At 40.3% G+C, this 16,539-nt stretch overlaps 1 protein-coding gene across 6 annotated transcripts in view; it reads left to right on the top strand.

Moving 5' to 3' along the window:
- The window catches only part of CHD6 (chromodomain helicase DNA binding protein 6), a 214,176-nt gene that overhangs the window by 135,203 nt on the left and 62,434 nt on the right, over positions 1–16,539 (top strand). For all 6 annotated transcript variants that reach the window (XM_055266598.2, XM_055266604.2, XM_055266603.2 and 3 more), the window contains one exon: positions 7,371–7,566. In XM_055266598.2, coding sequence (XP_055122573.2) covers positions 7,371–7,566 — 196 coding nt within the window. The remainder of the gene's footprint in view (positions 1–7,370; positions 7,567–16,539) is intronic.

The raw sequence follows: 16,539 nt of genomic DNA on the forward strand, positions 1-16,539 counted from the left end.
GGCCTTAATATTATCATTGCCTTTCTCTTTTTAGTTTAGTTTTTATTTTCATTAAAGTTGTACGTGCACATAATTTAAAGAGCCATATCATTCTATTACACTTATGAAAAATTATTTGCTAATTCACTCTCTACCTTCCCCCAGTTTCTCATATCCCAGAAGCATTTACTTTCAACTCTTTATGCTATTTCTTTTGGTATTTATAGCTGTATCTAAATAATGGTATTAGTTGTAATTTCTTTATATTTTTCAGTTGTAGGTATTATCTGTTCTCACTGTGGAAGATGAATGTTTAGCCTTCTTTCACTGCTCCTCATACTGTCATGTATACAACTTCCTGTCCTCTCATCTTCCCAGTATACCACATAATACTTTGAGTTAGGTTAATATTTGTTGTTTATTATGACTTATGAAAATGTGAAATTACAGCTGAGTTATGTCATGTGCTGTTTACTTTTCATTTTGGTACAGTTTTTATTTTCTCCGAAACTAAAAATTATCTTTTCGATTGCTTACTTTTCTATACACCTTTTATAATTCAGCAGCAAACTTTACCCTGGTTGTCTAAATCTCTGGTTATTTTCCAACACATCAGTTTCCTCTTCTCTAGGCCATACCTTCTGGGGCCTCCTGACTTCCTCCTACCTGGCCTGTTGCTGTTCCCCACAGAGTACACAGTTGTCAGCTGTGATCTGCCTTCTTTCTCATGCTGACAGCTTTCTTTTTTTCCTCTTAAATCAGATCTTCTTGTTGGTGGATTCCATGTTGGAGCACCTCTTCCAGGAGCTCCTGAGAAAGGGTGAATGATAAGTAAATTTTGAGACATTGTCTGAAAATATTTTACTCTGCTCTCATTCTTAAGGAATCTATTTGCAGGATTTGAGATTCTAGGTTGTAAATCATTTCCCTGCAGAATTTTGAAGGTGTTAATCCACTGTCTTCTAGCTTCCAGGGTTGCCACTGAGAAGTTCGAAGCCTGTAGGATTCTTAGTCTGTTTATGTGTTATGTTTGTTCTTTTTAGAAGTTTTTATGTATTCTCTTTGTCCCCAGTCCTGTGAAATTTTACAATGAACTGCTTCATTGGTGCTGGATACTAAATAGATCTTTCCCATCTGAAATCTAAGTTCAGATGCTGGGGAATTTTCTTGACTTTTATCTTTCATTATAATTATATTTTTTTAATTTCACAGAACATTTTTTATAATTTTTCCATTTTTAATAGCACTGATTATTTCACAAGTACAGTGTCTTCTCTTGTCTTTCTAAGGCTTATCAGGATAGAATTTTTTTATCTTCATCTGTTTTCCCCAAGTCATATTTTTTCCCATTTGTTTGTATCTGTCTTTCATATTAGAATTTTGGGTTCACTTTTTTTTCCTTTTCTTCCCCCTCCAGCTCTTTACAGTGTTAGTCCACTGTGCCCTGGTCCCCATGGTTTCTTATGAGAAGTTCTGCAGTCATTCACATTGCTGCTCCCTGTGTGCAATACATTAATTTATTCTGGCTACTTCTAAGATTTTCTTTTTAATTTTTGGTTTTCAGCAGTTTAACTGTGATCATTGGGATTCATCCTGCTTACTGAGCTTCTTGAATTTGTAAATGTATGTCTTTCATCAAATTTGAGAAGCTTTTGATCATTATTTCTTCAATTTCTTTTTTGTTTTTGCCCCTTCTCTTGGTTTTTTGTGAGACTAATTACCTGTTTATTTGACCTTGAGATATTCCCCACAAGTCCATGGGCTCTGTTTTTTAAAAAACCCCTTTTCTGTCTGTTTTGTCTTCAAGTTCACTGACTTTTCTTTATCATCTCCATCATGTTTATTAAGCACACTCTATGCTTTATTTATTAGTTCTAAAATTTCCATTTGGTTCTGTGTTTATTAACGTTTTGTTTCTCTGCTGAGTCTTCCTATCTTTTTATTCATTACTTAACATTCCTTGACTTCATTAAGCGTAAGCATAATAGCGCTTTAAAGTTCTTGTCTGAATTATAACATTGTAGGTTTGACGTTGACATGTGTTGTCTGTTCCCTTGAGAATGAGAATAACTGAATTTTTCCCTAGACCTAGTGAATATGATGTTCTAGAGATTTAGAATTCTGTTATATTGCTCTGAAGATGTTGATGGGTTTTATTTGGAAGCAGTTAACTAGGTTATGGTCAAAGTGCAAACTCTGTCAATGTCTCTGGTAGATAGTAGTTCCCCTTTCAGACTACCACAGTCAGGCCCAAGCAAATGTGAGTCAAGTCAGCCAGAAACTTGGGCAGAGTTTATACCCAGAGTTTGGGGTTCCCATCTCTATTTCTCGCTTTCTGGGGATCCCCTCTCACTCTCTGTCAGTCTTAGTTGCCCTAGGTACCTTCCCCGATGTGTGTCAGAAAGACAACAGCTTTTTATCAATTATAGCTGATCAACACCTTGCCACCATAATTGTGGCCTCCCCTCTGGCTGAAACCACAAATTTCTATTCTTCTCCAAGATTTGTCTGCTTTTGTTAACTCGCCAGTGCCCTCAGGCAGGTTTTTCTGTTCATTCATTTTGGTTTTTATAGTTTGTCCAGAATTTGTCATTTGCTAGAGGGTTGGTGTGTTAGGACTTTGCCCCTCCTTACCAGAAGCAGAGGCTGTGTGTTTCATGTCAGCCTCATGTCTGATATCTTAGGCCATCAGATGGGGGGCACTGTGGAGCCAACCAGAAGCTCTGAGTATGTGAGCAAGGCTTGTTGACTGTGCACTTCACTTTCCATATGTGAGCACTGTGCATCTGGCTGGACCATTTTCATTGGGGACCCTCCTATATCAGCATTTTGAGGCCCTGTTCCTCTTACTCTCCCCTGCCTATAGGTGGAAACTTGACTGTATTTAGAGCTAATTGTGGGGGAGGGGTGAGAAAAAGTAAGGGCTCCCACTATCTCTGTCTCTCTTCCCCTTTTCAGCATGGCACCTTCACTTTTAACTGTGGTTAGTATCTTCTAGAGTAGAGAGGATCAAGATCTTTTATTTTACCCTCTTCAAGGCTGGGGTAGGTGATCTAGAGGCTAAGTAAATACTTCAGTAAATATTCCACCGGTTTCCCTGTTTTTAGACTGTGTCCCTGCTTTCAGGGGTACCTAGTGCCACCAGTGTTTGATCCCGTCAAGTGTTCTGCACTATTAAATTAGGTTGTGTCTTGCCTGGGATTCTGCCTTCTTCAAATCAAATACGACTTTCCAGATTCCAGAATTTTATCACTTCTGTAATTTTGCTGGATTTATTTGGGGAAGGGATTATACCTTTTTAAAAAATCCTTTACTGTCATATTACTAGAGGCTTGGAGAGATCAAAGAATTAAATGTGTATGTTAATTCATAATCTTTAACTGGATTATTTGATTTTTTTTCGTTTAAGTCTTTAGCCCTTCTGTAATTTTGGTAAATGGCGTATAATTGAAGTCTGATTTTCATTTATTTCCAAATATATTGAATTTTCTAATTTTCTGTTTATTAAAATAGTCTATTTCCCTCACTCATAAAATTCTATGAAATATAGGGAGATATTATATATACTGGATATATGTCTAGCCTTTCTATTCTTTTGATCAATAGTTTTATTCCTTTGCATATTTAATATTCCAGATGAACTTCAGAATTATTTATTTATTTATTTATTTATATTTAGAGACAGGGTATTGCTCTGTCTCCCAAGCTAGAGGGCAGTGGCGTGACCATAGCTCACTGCAACCTTGAACTCATGGGCCCAAGCAATCCTCCCACCTACTCCTCCTCAGTAGCTGGGATGATAGGCACATTGGCCACCATGCCTGTCTAATTTTTCTTTCTTTTTTGTAGAGGTGAGGTCCCACTATGTTGCCCAGGCTGTTCTTGAACTCCTGGCCTCAAGTGATCCTCCCGCCTTGGCCTCCCGAATTGCTGGGGTTACAAGAGTGAGCCACCATACCTGGCTTATTTATCTGTCTCTGTCTGCTCCAGCCCCTAACTCCAGAAAAATGTTTGTGTATGTGTAGATGTGTATGTATACATACATACACATCTACATGTTTATACATATATTCGTGTGTTGGGATTTTTTTAGCTTTTTTTTTCTTTTTCTTTCTTATTTTTTTTTTTTTTTAGACTGACATCTTTGCAAAATCAAAGAACATGCTTTCCACTACACTTAACTTAGGTCCTTCATATACACTATTGTCTCGGTAAATATTTGTAAAGTGTCTGCATTGTGCTAGAACCTCTGTAGGTATTACAGTCATAATGGTGAACAAAGCATGGCCCCTTAGTGTTATGTTACCAATCCTTCATATTTCTTACTGAATTAAATCCTAAGTATGTTATATGCTTGTAACTGTTGTAAATGGTTTTTTGTGTTGGGTTTTTTTTTTTTTTTTTGGTTTTCTTTTTTTAAATTAACTCTTCATGTTTTCCAGTTGATTATTGCTGGGAGACCAGAAACTTGTTCATTTCCCTTCAGGCCTTTCTAAAGTCAGCATTTCTTGTGCCAAAAACATGTCATTCCACTCCCTTCCAGTCTGCTCCCGGCCAGTCACATAAAGTTTTTTTCCAGAGTGCCACCTGCTGCTTGTTGATACTTGATAGTATTTGATAGTGACTCAGAATTACAGTTTGAACCATATCAGCTCCTAGGGAGCTTGTTAAAAATACAGTTGTCACAGAGGGTTAATTGCTGTGCTGAAGTTCAGTGTGGAAAATTTTATGATGTCTGATTTCTTCATTCAGACTTATTAGCCCTCAAGGTTTTCTTTGTTCTTGAACCTCTTTGCCTCTCCAGCTGTCAGTTTGGTTTTGTTCCCGTTTAATTTCATGCCAGACTCTCATACAGGAATGAGGGCATGGCCAGAGGATCTGGCTCAGAAGTGAGGGAGGAGCTCAAATAATCCAAAATTTTTTTGTTTTGTGTTCTTTGAGAGCACTCCCTCAAAACTAAACAAGTGATAGAGAATTATTCCATTCATCTTGTTCTAAAAATTCTAAAAGTGTTGTTACATTATAATACACAAAAACTTACTAATTTTATGGGAACATTTTCCCTAGGTGTTGGCTGAGCTGTATCATCACTGTGTATTGATTTCCCCTCCCCCTTAAGGCTGTGCTAATTCCCAGCCTCACTCTGATCCATGTGGTATCTAACTCTTACCGGATGACTAGGGGTGTCTTTTCAAAGAGCATGGAGTCTGTTCCTGCAGCATTAATCATTCATATGTGTGATGGGGGTGGAGGGGGGAAATGGCCATTCTTTAATTGAATCTCAACCCTGTTTTTGACTCCAAGTATTGTGCTTCCTCTATTGCATCACATACATGGCTAAACTTCTGTAACTGTTACAGATCCTCTGAGCACTGATTTATCAAAAACGTTTCAATACCTAGTTATAGTTTCTGTTTCCACCTCCTGTTAAAGTTACAAGCTTCCAAAGTTTACTAGTGTCCCTTATGTATTCTCCATTTCTCTTCTTAAGTGTTTAGGAAAACCTTTCTGTCCTACTGAATTGAAATGTAAGGTACAGTGTGAAAGCTGTAAGTCAAATGGATGTGGGTTTAACTCACTTAACCAGCTAGATGACTGAGCAAGATGTTTTACTTGTATGAATTTTTGTTTTGTTCTGTTTTTAGGTTTCCTAAGTGTAAAATGAGGATGATAATAGAAACTACCTCATAGGACTATTGTGAGAATTAAATGTAATGATGTGTACCAAGCATGTACCACAGGGTTTGGCACAGAACTGACACTTAAGAATTTGCTGCTAATATCATTATTGTGGTCGTTACGAATAATAGTGATAATTAAATCTATAGAATTCAGACATCTAATCCTTAGCCTTTGTCTATGACACAAAATCTTTTTAGTCTGCCTTCATGACAATCCTGTCACCACCACCCATTTCATTTGCTGCTGTAGTTCTCATTTATTATTCTTGAGTGTATTATAATTTTAAATAAAGAGGAAACAAAAAATTGTACCCTTAATTTTAGGTATGGTTGTATTGTGGCTTTGTAAAAGGGAGACAGCATTTTCAGACTTGTTTCTTTGCTTTATACATGTCCCTTGTAAGTCTGAGTTGGTCAGGTTTCTTCATGTGCATTTCCTTGGGTGGGTTCTTTACATGGCTTTTTCTTTTCTTCAAGGAAGTCAAGATCATATTGCCAGATTTAGTTTTCCAAAGCCATCCTCACACAGAATTATCTACCCCTAGGGTATCTATCCTTATTTTCTTACTGCTTATTTATGTAAGTTTTAGAGATCTGATTTCCCAAATTCTGGACTGCTGATAGGATTTTGCCAGGATTCATGGTCTTGACTGTTGTCAGTTTGGGATGATTTGGTTCTTTTCTCACAAGTTTCCTATTACTTCTGCTTCACTAACCAGTTCATGTTTGTGGGTCAAAATTGGGCCCAGAGTAACATCCCCCTTGTTAATTCATATGTTGTCAGGGGTAAATAAGAAAAGAATAAGATGCCCAGCAGCTGTCCAGTTTGCTGCTATATCTTCTGTGTTAATCCCATGATCTCCAACATAAAGGTCTCTTCTGTTTTCCCTCTAGACGGGCATGAGTGATATGTTCCCTTAACAGTTTCATTTCTTACTCTCTTTCCTTTTACCCTTACCTCTACCATGCACTCCACCCGTTTCTTGATTTTCCACACAGGTGTATGTCTTCTCAATGATACTCAGCTTTACTTTCCTACTTTATTTTCCTCTAACTATTAATCAGTCCTTCATCCCACACACACACCTCAAAAACCTTTCCTGTGATTTATGCTTGGCAATGTACTGCCCAGAAGACCTTGGTTTCAGCTATAAACTTGGAGGTTTTGCTGTGTACCTCCAAAGCTTTGAGGAACTTGATAGGCTAGAAGTGACATAAAAGGACTGCCTCACAGTGTAATCTTCTTACCGTTTCTGGTTTACCCTAAAGTAGCTGGAAACTGATGGGAACTCTGAGTCTTTTTTATGAGCACTACTCAAAGTAGATGGGAAAGGCTTTTGTTTTTCCTGGTCTTATGATTAGATTTAGTACGAGTATAAACTGGAAAATACTTGAGAGAATAAGTTGCTTGGGCTATGGGGATCAGTGTTTTATGATTTAATTCTTCTAGTCCTTCTTAGTTTACAGCTGGTTTTTTTTTGCTTTGTTTTGTTTTTTTTGTTTTGAGAGGGGGGCATTTTGCAATACAGTTTTAAGTGTCTGCCCTGCTGCATATGTAGGGGGAAGGATTCCTTCTAGACTGCTGTCATTTGGTCCAAATTTAGAAGTGAGGGATTTAAGGCCATCAGTCGACAGCTTCCTGCATTTTGTGCTGTTCTCCATTGAAGTCATGATTAACGCCTGGGCTTTCGTTCATTTGGGTCCCCTCAGATACACCTATGAGCGAATTGATGGGCGAGTACGGGGAAACCTGCGCCAGGCAGCCATCGACCGGTTCTGTAAGCCAGATTCAGACCGCTTTGTCTTTCTTCTGTGCACCAGAGCGGGAGGCCTGGGGATCAATCTCACAGCTGCTGATACCTGCATCATATTTGATTCTGACTGGAACCCACAAAATGACTTGCAGGTAACCACTAGGTTGATTGCTCTTTACCCTAGCTGCCCTGGATCCCAGAACATCATGATAGGGCCTGGCTTGGCTACAGAGCATCTGTGATGCTCTATGCCATGGTGTCAGCTGGATGACAGGCTTAGGGCCTTGGTCAGGGGGTGAAACTGAATGAAAAGTAAATGCCGACCCTTCCGACTAATTAGAGAGTGTGGTTCTTTCCATTAAATCAAATGATGTTTCACAGTGGTAGCCTCCAGATATAGACTAGAACTACTAATTATTATTATTATCAGAAATAAAGATACTAAGCTTGACTAATGCTCTAATTCTTGATATGTAGATGATTCGGGCATTTTCACTCAGTTTGTTGGTTAAGATGGTCATGTGTCATGTACAGTAAACGAGTTAACCCAGAGGGGTGGGAGAGTTCCATGGCGTAGCAGGGGCAACAAGGGCAGCCTCACTAGTTCCTTTGCTCTCCACACAGTGTAACATGTTAGAGTTTATATGTGTCCAGTTAAGTGGCTTTATGGATTCTATTTTCTGGTTTTAGCCAAACTAAATAACCAGTGGCTTTGAAAGATTACTGCAAAGATTGGAGTTGATACATTTTTTAAAAGCTAACATAAACAAGCAAGAAAATGGTAGGGTCCAGTTTGGAGTTCTTCATCAACCTTGTTTCAAAGTAAAAACAATGGCATTCTAACTATATGGGACACGAAGTCAGCCAAAAAGATTCTAACTTGTCAATGAGACTATTCGGAATATAGATTTACAGCCATTATCATTAATGAAGAACTTCATCTTAAGTGTATATTGCATGTATCTTGAGATATTTACTAACACTAGGATTATGGGTATGTGGTGAAGAAGGTGGGTGGGTGGCTCAAAACCTTTTTCATAATACAGGTGATTGATCAAAAGAAGTTTGGAGGCCGCTGTTTGACAGGATTCAAGAGGTACTCTAGGGGATACTACAAGAGAAGGGATGCAGGGAAGAGGGCACTAAGCCAATGGGTATCTGGGCTTCTTCTCTACCCACTCACTCCTACAGAGTTGCTACTTTGTCTATTCCTTTCTTTTTTTTTTTTTTTTTTTTTTTTTTGAGACAGAGTCTCGCTCCATTCCCCTGGGGTGGAATGCAGTGCCGCGATGTCAGCTCACTGCAACCTCTGCCTCCCAGGTTCAAGCGATTCTGTTGCCTCTTGCCTCAGCCTCCCACGTAGCTGGGATTACAGGGGCCTGCCACCATTCCTGGCTAATTTTTGTGTTTTTAGTAGAGATGGGGTTTTGCCATGTTGGGCATGCCGGTCTTGAACTCCTGACCTCAGGTGATCCGCCCGCCTCGGCCTCCCAAAGTGGTGGGATTAGAGATGTCAGCCACTATGCCCGGCCCTTTGTCTTTTTCATTTAATGAGTTTCCACATAAACTTGTGTTTGAAGAAAGCAGCCTACTAGTTGAAAACTAGTGCTTTAAATTAAGTTAGTGATGGTTAAAACTCTGAAAATAATGGCCGGGCACGGTGGCTCATGCCTGTAATCCCAGCACTTTGGGAGGCCGAGGCAGGCAGATCACAAGGTCAGGAGATTGAGATCATTCTGACTAACACGGTGAAACCCCGTCTCTACTAAAAATACAAAAAAAAATTAGCCAGGCATGGTGGTGGGTGCCTGTAATCCCAGCTACTCGGGAGGCTAAGGCAGGAGAATGGCGTGAACCCACGAGGCGGAGCTTGCAGTGAGCCGAGATCGCGCCACTGCACTCCAGCCGGGGCGACAGAGCAAGACTCCATCTCAAAAAAAAAAAAAAAAAAACTGAAAATATTTCATGGTATACATCATAAAGTAAACTATGTTCAACATGCAACCTCAGAGAAAACCAGTGATCTCAAAGAAAACCAGTGATTATAACTAGCTTACCATCTTTCTACTGGTGAAAAGATGGCTGAATATGAGTTGCTAGATATAATGAATAACCCATTTTTAAAGGAGTAACACACTCAACACTAAAATAATAATAAGCAAAAACTAATATTTGATCATCTCACTATCAAGAACCTACTTACGACAATGATACAGATTAAGGGGTGGAAAATGACTGCCTTTTGGCCTGCTGCCTGTTTTTAAAAATAGTTTTATTGGAATATAATCACACCCATTTGTAAGTATATAATCTGTGGCTGCTTTCATGTTAACAGTGGCAGAATTGAGTAGTTGCAACAGAGACCTCATAGCCAACAAAACCTAAAATATTTACTATCAGGCCCTTTTCAGATTTTTGTCAACCCCAAAACATGATTTCTTAAGTCCTTGACAGTTAAAAAGTTCTCGGCTTCTTTGTGATGCTAACGTGACTGTGAGGCATGGCAGCTGGAAGAATAATGGCACAGGAAACCAAAGTTGAATGGCCAGTTTGAGGACACCTCGGCTGGACATGCCTGAAGGGATATCCAGGAGGATCAGTGGAAGCATGGGGCTGGCAACAGCTCATGGCCAGAGGCAAACATTTTGGAATGACCATGCTTCACCTAGGTGAAGTCTAAACATTACCAATTGAATAGGTGCAATGCCATGGGAAAAGCAAGAACGTGAATATTCAAACCTAGTGGAGAAGGCAAAGTCATCTGAGGTGACTGATTTATATGTGTAGCAACCAGAGAAGGTGGGTGGGACTGTCCAGAATAAGGGTCTTGGATGAAGGGAGAAGCTTTGGAGTAGCTATTCTCAATGTCCACTGCTGGGGAGCTGGCAAGAGATGAATTAAGGAATAGCAGTGAAGTCCAAACTGAAATTGGATAGTGTGAACTGTATTAGTGTGTTGAGTCAGTTTCTGAACTTGCTCTAATGCTCAGCCTGAATGAAGAAACGAAGAAGACCAGCACTGCGGAAGATCCAAGGTGGAAGATGCAGGGTGGGAGTTCGTAAGGAGAATGCAGCAAAAGGTTACTGTGTGAGAGAGGACATTTGTACAACTCGGAAGGAATCATCCTTTTTTTTTTTTCCTTAAAGTCTAGCCAGTCTAGGTAGAGATGAAAGAATTGAGAAATGTAGAGCAGTTTTAGGACAGGGGACTAGAAGAGTGGCTATTAGTGAGTGGGACTGGTGGGCTATAAAAAAGATGTGATAGAGAGAGGAAGGTCCAAATTCTGTGTCTCCCACAGAGATGGAGCAAGATTCTTGCTTGCTTGGTGTGATGAGGAAGAGAGCAAGAGGGCTTTTCCAAAAGCAAGAGGGCTGGAGACTGTCCACGGAATGATGCACACTCCCCACACAAACACACACATTCCCACGCCCCTTGGCATTTGCCCTTGCACCCACGTGCTATAAATATAGAATATTTACTCCAGAGAGAGTGTGGAGGCTGGGACGCTGAGATCATCGTGTTCCTCTTCCCAAATCCTCCTCTCCTCCTCTCCTCCTCTTGCTTTCCAGAAAATGAAGGAACAGGTTCATTAGGATCCAGGATAGAAACTGGGTACTACTTAGGAATAACAAAAGAGATTAAAGTTAGCACTGAGAGATCTTAACAATATTACTGTTTTATCTGGACTATTAGAGGAAAACCAATTTTTAGGTCCCCTTAATGGCGAGATCTTATCTAGAGTCAGGTAAGTGCCACACCCTCTCTCAAACCTTGAATATGTCTGTATTCGCATCAATGTGTGTACAAAACTGAAGCTTATCAGTTCGCCTTTTCTCACCATCATTTAGAAGACAGAGGGTCTAATTTAGTCCTGGCACAGCAGCAGCAGCAGGTGTTGTCTAGGTTTCCCATAACACCTAAGGTTAAGAAGTGGCACAGGACGATAACAGTAGCCTGAGATGGAAAGACAAAGGAAAAACTGGGTTTTTATCTTCTTTCTTCTTAGGAGTAGGCCACTGTTGCTGCTACCCCTGAAGGCAAAGGTAGACCTCTTGGGAATAACATGGTATCATGCCTCCCTCAGAGACCACAAACCTTCATCTTCCATTGTTCCGTGATACTTCTGCGGCTTATTCTCTGGGGGGCTTTTTGCACCTGGAGGCAAGAGATCCTTAGGGTTGAAGAGGGTTCAAGATGACAGTGGTGGGCTGCACAGTTCTGCGTCCTTCCTGCTGCTAAGGTCCCTAAAGGCAGAATTCAGAAAGTGTGGGAGCAGATGTCCTGGCCAAGAGCACAGCCACAAGATAATGCGGCTGCTGCATGTCTGCAGCATTTTGGAAGTGAGTTGGGAGTCCAGAGTGAGGAGACAGGCCCTTCCCACAGTCGCCAGAAGCAGGGCTCAGGAAACTCCCACGCTGCTCCAAGGGGAAGAGGCATTGGACCCCTGTGCCTCTTCCTCTGCTGCCACCATGTTGCTTGCACCCCCTATTTCTTATCTTTTTAATTTTATTTTTTCAGAAGACAGGATCTCACTATGTTGTCCAGGCTAGAGTGCAGTGGCTGGAAGTCAGTTCACTGCAACCTCCACCCACTTTAGCCTCTCGAATAGCTGGAGTTACAGTCACGAGCCCCATGCCTGGCTAATTTTTGTAATTTTTGTAGAGAAGAGGTTTCAACATGTTACCTAGGCTGGTCTTGAACTCCTGAGCTCAAGTGATCCACCTACCTCAGCCTCCCAGAGTGCTGAGATTACAGGCATGAGCCACCACGCCCCGCCTACATCGCCTATTTCTTGACAGTGTGTGTGTCTGGAGTTTGGAGGATTGCACCTGTTGAGTTTTCTTTGCTATGAGAAAGTAATAATTTGTAAATGTATACACAAATACTATACTATGTAGTCATTTATTCAGTGACTATCTCTTGATCACTGGGATATGCCAGGTGTTACTTAAAGTATTGGAGAGACACCGGTGAGCTAGACTGACAGTTGTATTTCAGTAGGATAGGCAGACAATAAATGAGGAAAAATAAGATAATTACAGATAAGCAATATTTACTGCAAAGAAAATAAGGGAATAAGAATGATGGAAGTTGGGGCAGGACGCAGTGGCTCACGCCTGTAATCCCAGCACTTTGGGAGGCCGAGGCGGGCAGATCACCTGAGGTCAGGAGTTCAAGACCAGCCTGGCCAATATCGTGAAATGACGTCTCTACTAAAAATACAAAAATTAGCCAGGCGTTGGGATGAGCACCTGTAATCCCAGCTACTTGGGAGGCTGAGGCAGGAGAATCTCTTGAACCTGGGAGGTGGAGGTTGCAGTGAGCCAAGATCATGCCATTGCACTCCAGCCTGGGCAACAAGAGCAAAACTCCATCTCCAAAAAAAAAAAAAAAGAATGATAGGAGTTGGTTGCCCTGATTTAGAGTGGTCTAGGAAGACTTCTTTAAGAAGATGACATTTGAGCAGAAATAATGAAAAGGATCTAAAATTAAGAGATAAGAAGGAAGAATATTCCAGACAAAGAGTATGACCATGTAGAGTGGGATGTGAATAGGTGGCACCTCTGAAGCACAGGATGGGACAGGCACTTACTACACAGCACCAGTCCTAAATAGAATGGGTCAAGTTCCTTTTGAGTACGCTGCTGCCTCTCCTTGTCAATGTCTTTTTTTTTTAACTCCTTTCTGCTGCCCAAAAGCACCCCTTTCCCGTTCTGTGAATTCATCTGTCCTTCCTGTTCTCAGCTAGTTCTTGACTGACTTATCTGACAGATTTAACCCCAGAGAGGGTCTTGCTATGTTGACAGCCCAGGCTGGTCTCAAACCCCTGGCCTCAAGCAGTCCTGCCTCAGATTCCCAAGGTGCTGGGAAGATGGGTGAGAGCCACAACACCCAGCATTTTTTTTTTTTTCATTGTCAGAACATCGTTATTCATTTCTCTTTGGCCTTTGTCCACCCCAAATGTATTTTAAAAAAGAAATTGTGAGCCCACAAATCATTAGAGCGCTATAATTTTCTCCAGGGATTAGGGCTGGGGGATTGTAGCACCACTGCCCCCTAATTGTGTTTTACTCCAAAGGTTTTTGTATTTATACCTTTGCTGATGCATTTCCCTTGGACTTCATCTGAGTTCCTGGCCCTAGTTCTGAATGTTTCTTTCTCTGTCTCATGTTTTTTTGGTTGAGTTCTCTTGGTAAACTAAAGAATGGTTTGAGATTTGACTGTAAAATGATGAGTCTCTTAAATGTGATGGGACTCACCCTGTTGTCCTTCAGGTAAGTCATCTTCAGGCAGAACATGTTTATTTCTATGTAATTTAGCTGCTTGTGGCCTCAGCTCTCCCAAACAGGGGTTTATTTTTCTCAGTTAACAAGTCCAGAGGTAGGTAGTTGAGGAGTAGTGAGGCAACATCATAGTGTCATCGGAGTCCCGGGTTCCTCCTGTCTTTCTGCTCCACTGGCCTCAGTATGTGTGGTTTACAGCCTCTTGGTTCCATCCCAGAAAGGAAAAATAAGGAAAGCAGGCATGTTGGTTTTTACAGGAAAGCAGAACTTTGGCACATATCTTCAGGAGGTTCTGTTACACCTCATTGTCTAGGACTGTGTTACCTGGCCATCCCTGGGAGGCTGGGAGTGGTTTCGGCTGAACATGTTGCTGCCCTGTACAAGAGTCAGGGTTCTGGCAGTGAGCAAGAAAGAGATGGATGCTACGAAGGCCATTAGCAGTGTCTGCAGGGCTCCTCCATCAGATCTTTTGCTCAGAACTTTTCACCTCCCTCTTGTAATTTACCCTCAACACCATATGAGCCAGAAAAAGAAATCAGGGTCAGTACTTAAGGGCCGCATAAGATTACTATTTTGAAGGTCTCATAAACTATATTGTTTACCATGATCACTTCCTTAATTTGCAGAATCATTCATCAAACCTTCTCCCAGTAGCAGAGATTTGCTACCACTAAAGATACAGAAAGAAGGTCCAGCAACGAATTATAATAGCCAAAGACTACACAACTCAATTGTTCAGCAATAGATGACTAATTGAATAAACTGTAATATATTCAGCTTTGAAAAAAGAATGAAGAGTATCACTATATCCTGCTATGGAATTGTACCCTGGATATATTGTTAAGTGGGGAAAAAAATAAGGTGGAAAAAGTTTGTACTGTATGCTAGCATTTATCTTAAAAGGCTGTGTGTCTTTGTATCTGTCTGTCCCTTCCCTACCAAGGGTAAAACTAAAACAAACTTTGTGTGTGTTTTTGTTTTTATTTTTTGGGGACCGAGTCTTGCTCTGTTACCCAGGCTAGAGTGCAGTGACACAACCTCGGCTCACTGCAACCCCCACCTCCTGGGTTCAAGCAATTCTCCTGCCTCAGCCTCCCAAGTAGTTGGAATTACAGGCATGTGCCACTATGCCCAGCTAATTTTGTATTTTTAGTAGAGACGGGGTTTCACCATCTTGGCCGGGCTGGTCTCTGTGATCCACCCACCTCAGCCTCCCAAAGTGCTGGGATTACAAGCATGACCCACCACGCCCGGCCTACAAACTTTGTTTTTAAATGGTTACCTTTAGAGAACAGGATGGAAGTGACAGGGAAAGAAGCTAGTTTTTCCAAATATGCCCTTTTTATGTATCTGACTTTGGAACCATTTTAAGCATTTTACCTCATTATTAAAACAAAATTAATTTTTTAACCTTTTTTAAAAGTTGCAAAAATTATGTAGAATTCCAATGTATACTTCATCCAGCTTCCCTTAATGTTGACATTTTATTTAACAGTAGTATAATGATTGAAACCAAGAAAGCAACATTGATATGATACTCTTTAACTAATGTACAGACCTTATTCATATTCATTCCTTCAGTTTCCTAGAAATATTTTTTTTCTGGCCCAGTATCCACATTCCATTTAGAAGTTGTGACTCCCTAACCTTCTCCAGTCTGTGACGATTCCTTTGTCTTTCCTTATCTTTCATGACCTTGACACTTTTGAAGAGTACTGACCAGTTTTGTGGACTGTTCTCAGTTTGTATTTGCCTGGTGTTTTCTTATGGTGAGATTTGAGGTTATGCATTTTAGGCAAGAGTATCATAGAAATCATGTTACGTCCTCCTCAGTGCATTATATCAGGGGATGCATGATATGAATACATCTTATTACTCGTGATGTAACTTTGATTACTTGGTTAACGTGCCATCTGCCAAGTTTCTCCACCATAAAATAACTATCTCTAAAAATTAGTATCTTCTGAATGGATATTTTGAGACTCTATCCTGTTTTTTATCCTACTTCTGTCCATTAATTTTAGCTTCCATCAATGGTTCTTGCTTTCAGTAAATTATTACCATGGTGTTTAGCTAATGGTAATTTTCTATTCTCATCATTCCTTCTACATTTATTAATAAGAATTCTATTATAACGAAGTTGTCCTTTGTCTCCCATTTATTTATATCAGTATTGACTTGTGGATTTTCTTTTATTTTATAATCCATTACTCTATTTATTTTGTTTTCAAGTTGTCCAGATTTGGCCATTGGTAGCTCCTTTACATTGGCTTCTGTGTTTTTTTGACATGCTCCCATTGTTTTTTGAGTGCTTCCTTACTTTCTGGCACCATGAGATGTTCAAGTCCATGTTACATTTTTCGTGCCCCCGCATTGGAATTGACCATCTCCAACGATCCTTGCTTTCTTTTACTTGAGAATAGCATTTAGAAACCAAACTCTGGCTACTAGGTATGCCCACTGCCACTGGATTGTTATTGCTTCTAGACCCTCTGTGCACATGGAGCTAGGAAACAGATGTATGCGTACTTACACAAGCACTCATACCACACAGCTATATTCATTCTGTATATATTCATCCATAGTGAATTTTCTGATTACAGTGCAGCATCATAGGGTTCATTACAGTCTCCTCCTCTTCCTTATTTGTAACTTCTTTCTCTGGCAGGATGAAGCTTGGACCTTGTTATCATAACACAGTATATTTACTCATTCATTTCATCCTAGTATACACATCAAGTAGTTTTAGAATTGCTAACCCATATTTTGTGAAAAATATATTTACTAGAATATAATGTTGGTCTGTAGTGGGTTTTTTGGTCTTTAGTGTTACAGTATATA

This window comes from Symphalangus syndactylus, chromosome 24 (genome assembly GCF_028878055.3).
Source record: "Symphalangus syndactylus isolate Jambi chromosome 24, NHGRI_mSymSyn1-v2.1_pri, whole genome shotgun sequence".
NCBI classification, from domain to species: Eukaryota; Metazoa; Chordata; class Mammalia; order Primates; family Hylobatidae; genus Symphalangus; species Symphalangus syndactylus.